The sequence below is a fragment of the Setaria viridis genome, chromosome 2, assembly GCF_005286985.2.
Source record: "Setaria viridis chromosome 2, Setaria_viridis_v4.0, whole genome shotgun sequence".
Taxonomy (NCBI): Eukaryota; Viridiplantae; Streptophyta; class Magnoliopsida; order Poales; family Poaceae; genus Setaria; species Setaria viridis.
The window spans coordinates 34,098,687-34,104,081 of NC_048264.2; the positions used below are offsets into that span (position 1 = coordinate 34,098,687).

General features: G+C 42.2%; 1 protein-coding gene across 1 annotated transcript; it reads left to right on the forward strand.

Moving 5' to 3' along the window:
* LOC117842495 (ricin B-like lectin R40C1) lies at positions 1 to 2,310 on the forward strand. The gene is made up of 3 exons (XM_034722963.2): positions 1 to 354; positions 549 to 1,245; positions 1,898 to 2,310. The coding sequence occupies exons 1-3, from the start codon at positions 67 to 69 to the stop codon at positions 2,029 to 2,031; spliced, it is 1,119 nt and encodes a 372-aa protein (XP_034578854.1). The 5' UTR covers positions 1 to 66; the 3' UTR covers positions 2,032 to 2,310.
* The last annotated feature ends 3,085 nt before the right edge of the window (positions 2,311 to 5,395 follow it).

Sequence of the window (5,395 nt, forward strand, 5' to 3'; positions counted from 1 at the left end):
ATTTCAATCAATCGTCAATCAATCTAAACAGCGAATCCTTTCCAAAACCCCCACCAGAGAAGATTCATGTCCAACTTCTGGTGGCACCGTGGTTGGAGCCCGCTGGGCGGCCCCTGCGGCGAACAGCAGCCCACGTTCAAGGTCTTCTGCAAGGCCTACGAGGGGCGCTGCCTCGCTGTCCGCGACGGCGCCCTTGCCCTCCTCCCCGCCGACCCCGCCGACGAGCAGCAGCACTGGTTCAAGGACACGCGCTTCAGCCTGGGGGTCAAGGACAAGGAGGGCAAGCCCGTCTTCTCCCTCGTCAACAAGGCCACCGGCCTCGCCGTCCAGCACTCCCTCGGCCCGTACCGTCCGGTAATTCCCCCCTCGATCTGCTTGCCCTTCCCTTTCTCCCTGCTCTACTCTGCTCTGTATGTTTGGTTGGTCCGCTTGTGCGAAATCTTGGATCTTTGAGTCATTGGAGAATGTAGATTTGAATAACGTGTTTGAATCGTTGAGGTCTTGGAGAATGTAGGTTGGAATAATGTGTTTGGGGGGCTTAATTTCAGGTGAGGCTGGTGAAGTTCAACCCGGAGGACTTCGACGAGTCGGTGCTGTGGACGGAGAGCGGCCACTTGGGCAGGGACTTCGGCTGCATCCGCATGATGCACGACGTCTGCTTCCGCTTGGACGCCTTCACCATCGACGACGAGGGCGAGTACCACGACGGCACCACCCTCGTGCTCTCGGATTTGGCCGGGGGCGACACCCGGAGCTGGAAGATCCTCTACTGGAACGACGAGGCTAACACGACCCTCGCAGGGCTTGAGGCAGAGCCCACCTGCCGCATCTACTGCAAGGCCGACGAGAGTTTCAGCGTCACCATCTGCGATGGGGCCGTCTGCCTCGCGCCCACCGACCCCAACGACGTGTACCAGCATTGGATTCAGGACAAGAGGCCCGGGAACATGATCAAGGACCAGGATGGTTACCCGGTTTTCGCCCTCGTCAACAGGGTCACTGGCGACGCCATCAGGGGCTCTGAGAGGGATGGCCGCTCTACAAAGCTCGTGCCATACAACCCGTTCTACCTTGACGTCTCGGTGCTGTGGACGACGAGCTGGGACATGGGGCAAGGCTTTCGGTGCATCCAGATGGTGGACAACATCTTCCTGAAGTTTGACACCTTCCATGGTGATGACACCAGCGTTGTGCTATCGCATTGGCGCGAGGGTGACAACCTGCAGTGGAAGATTGTCCCCTGGTGTAAGTCTCCCTACATGTACAGTGAACTAGTTGCTACAGCTTTTGCATGATTATTTTGTTTCCTACTGTAGAAATTTTTGCACATCTCATGAATATAAGCACAAGAAAGTCTTAAAGTGGTGTTCGATGGAAACTGATAGCTTAAATGCGGGACATTTCATCAGTATCTGACATTAATCAGAGTGATGGTTTAGGATTTGACACTTCATATCTGAATGACACATGTAAAAATCCCAAATTACGATTCTATGGAATGCCATATTTGGAAATTCCCCTATCTGTTGCGTCTTGTAATTGCCTATTTTTGTCAGTATTAGTATATGCTTGATGTCTATAATTAAATTACCAAAGTGGACTAGTAATTGTAATATCTCTCATATTTTTGGGACAATATTGAAGGACATTTTAGCTACCATTTGGCTAACTGGCCCATGATCTGCCAAAAAAAGGGAGTATGGGGGTAGGTGTGCCTAGTTTGAGAGATTTAAATTTGTGTCTTCTTGCTGCAAGAAGCTTAGATAGTTAAGGTGATCATATAATCTGGATACAACCCATTGATTTCATAGTAATGAACTGTCCACAGTAATAAATGTCATTTGATCGGCAATTCTGTAGAGTATAGCTAGAAATTTAATGATGGCCTTCTTTGCAGGTCTTGTGGTGGAGGATCTTGAATCACAGAGTTGGAGGAGCTCGTGTCCAAAGGATCAGAGGTCGAGGATGGAGAAAAGGAGCAGGAGGTTGCGGAGAAAACAGAAGGAGCAGAGTTGCCACTGGACATGCTGAAACTAAGGCTGGGATAGCAGGGCGATGAAGATTGGAACGACTTGAAGTTTGTTGTGCGCTTTTGTTGCAATCAGAACAGAAAGAGTAATAAGGTCACTTGACCTTATATTCGGGCCTTTATTTTTATGCCACCAAATTTCAGCTCCCATTTTCTGATAGGGGCTTTAATTTCTTCCCGCCAATTCAGCACGAGACACTCGTGGTGACAACAATCATAGCGAACCATATATTGACAAATGGTAATGCTTCAACTCATACGTGTGAAGTTTGCACCCCTGATTTTAGATGTGCTTTTTTGATGTTCCACTCGCTGATTTTGTGAAGTTTGCAGTAGTTAATTTGTGATGTTGCAATATATGATTTTTAACGTTGCACGGGCGACTTTAGATGTTTCATTGGTTGACTCTGGATGTTGCATGGTTGATTGTGCTGCAACATCCTTCTCTTGCTAAACTAAGATTAGTGTCGGATGTTACATGAAACATAATGCAAATGTTACGACGGGAATTTCTATTTTGGAGTTGGATGGCAAGGAGGTATTTTCAGTGCACATTTTTATGTTGCAAATATTGATTTATGATATTGCGGTTATTAACATTGGATTTTGCGACGGACCGTTGGAGTATCAGATAAGTAATTTACTATTGGACGTCCAGGCGCTAGTTAGCTCCAAATAAACAAACAGCCACACATTTCATAAAGATCAATGGAGCATTATAGTACACTCTTCCTTCCCTATAGCTCATCTCACAAAGCATTATGAGAGTTAAATACTTCCTCGCAGAGTTCATAGAAAGCACATAGGAGTACCACGTTCTCCCTAACCAGTGTCAAATAAACGCTAGAGTTCCATATAGAACACATAAGTACAGAGTACTACATTCTCCCTATAGTTCAAACAAAGCATAGGGCATATGTCTATGCTATTAATACATTGCAACTATTAATGGAGGAATTAACAGAGTTCGCTTCTAAGTTCCAACAATTGCCACCAGTGCAAGTATACTTCAGGTCTAGCACACATGGAGTGAGTTTCAGTTCTGAAGTAGCCTTCCTCTTCACACATCTCCCAGGACTTTCTAGCAATTGCAATGCACTATATCATAATGATGATACCACATCCGTAGTTTACAATCCTACCAATGTTACAGACAGATACCCTAGATGCAGAATATAGACAACTAGCATATATGAGAAATAATTGATAGTTTCTTACATGCAATTATTAATATGGGAGACGTTGTACTCTCTTGCGCAGCAAATCCCTATCCTTGGCGGTAGCTTTCGAAACTGAATATGCCAGGCTCATGAAACCGGCAAAAAGATCATTTATTTTATTGTAAAGATCCATGTCAGTCCAACTCCCCTGAAAAGTTCAAGAACATCATTAATTAGACACTATAGACCATCTTAATTGTTGTGAATGCTACCAAATGTAATTTGGGCAAGGTATTTTTGCAAGTATGCTTACATTATTGATTGCCGCAAAGTCTGCATGTCCATGGTCAATCATGTTTCTCACAAATTTGATAATATTCTTATAGATAAATCCAGTATAAGTGCCATTGGAATATATCTGACAACAAGCGGGACACTTCTTGATAAGATTCCATAAATTATCTCCATAATATTGAGGCATCAGGCAATAAAGATCATTGCAGAATTTCTTTAGGACACCAAAGGGCAGTGAGTCTGCCCACTCATACAGAGCTATATAAGACTGAATCCTCAGAGCAGGATCAAGAAGTATTGGATGATTAAGTACCGCTTGAGCCCATGTGTACCTGCAGCAGAATTTTATATTATGTTAACAGAAATTCAGTAACAAAGTACAATGAAGGAAAGAAAAGGATTCATTTTACTTTTGGCACATGGCATGTGAATTTATCAAATAACTGAACCCCTGCCAATCACAGCCTGAACTAGCATTAATATATGCAGCCCCACGTAAAAACTTGTCAAAATCTTCAAGATCGTTAAAGAAGTATTTTTTCTTGTCATTTGGCTCTTTACTGATACCAATTAATTTGATGTTCATAGATGATTGAATAGCATAGCTTGCAGAATTTGCCATGCCACCATGATATAAATCTCTTATCCCCATGTCTGACAAGGTAGTAATGATAGCCCTGCGAAGATGGAAAAGTTAAGCCACTAGCGTATAAAATGAAAAGCGTGCATGAAGATTTACGAAACATTCTTCACCACAACTACCTTAGTTGATTTTTCCAATAGCCTGAAATCTCGTTATTCTGTTCATAAAATGGTGGCAAGTCCTTATGTTGCAAAAGGCATTCGAGTTTTTCGTAGCAGACGATCCATGTATCTAGCTCTTCACATTCAGCAATTAGATGAGCACTAGCTATTGCAGCAGAACCTTTCACTTTATGAGTGCTTTGGAATATTCTCTCTGCAGCTCCCTTCCCATCTTGATCCTTTGGTAGAAGAAGAAATGTAGCTTCATGCTCAATGAGCTCATCTGAACGAGACTCCAGAATCAGCGACCCATGAGAAATTTTATCTCCTTCCTCATAGCTAAACCGGAAACCTTGGATGAACCCGCCGACTGTTTCCTGAAATCCAAGTGATATGCATGCATTCATGTTAGTTCCTGTGTTTTAAATTGACACAACTGGATCATAACATCAGTTGAGTACCAGATAAACTTGTTTCTTCTCATTTACTTCCTTGACTGCCGTTCTAAAGCCATATAAACGGGAACTTTCTTTTTGCAAAGCTGATATTCTCTTTGTTATTCCATCCACTGTATCCTTTCCGGCACTTCCTCCAGCCATACCTAGCATGAAGAAAGATTTCAAAAATCTATAATTTGAGGAAATCAAACAGCTTTTAAGGAGCTGTATGTACTCTGTATGAACAAACAAATCAATTCATATATCTAACTGTAGCAAAGTTATATGTTATCAAGCCGATCCTTAAAAGACAAAATAAAAGTAAAATCTCAAGCTGATCCAAAAGTAATATGTTACCAAGCTGATCCACATAAGTCTCAATCGCATGCAAACCAAAGTCTTAAAAGGAAAGGAAATGTGATTAATCACATAAGTACCACTCCAGTTAAAGATTGGGAGTAAGAAAGAGATCGCCGATCCCTATATCAATTAATTAGTGCTACGTTTATATTGACTTCTTGTTATTTGTCTTAGTGATTTCAAGTCTAAATAAAGTAGTACAGTTTTTCAAAAAAAAAGAAAAGCACTACGAAAAGAATGAATTGAATATCCATAGTACACAGAACAAAATGAAAATATAAAAACCTTCAAATATTAACCATTTCAAAATCCGAAAATTAATAGATTTTGCATGTGGACAAAATTAATTCAATACATGTTCCAATCATAGT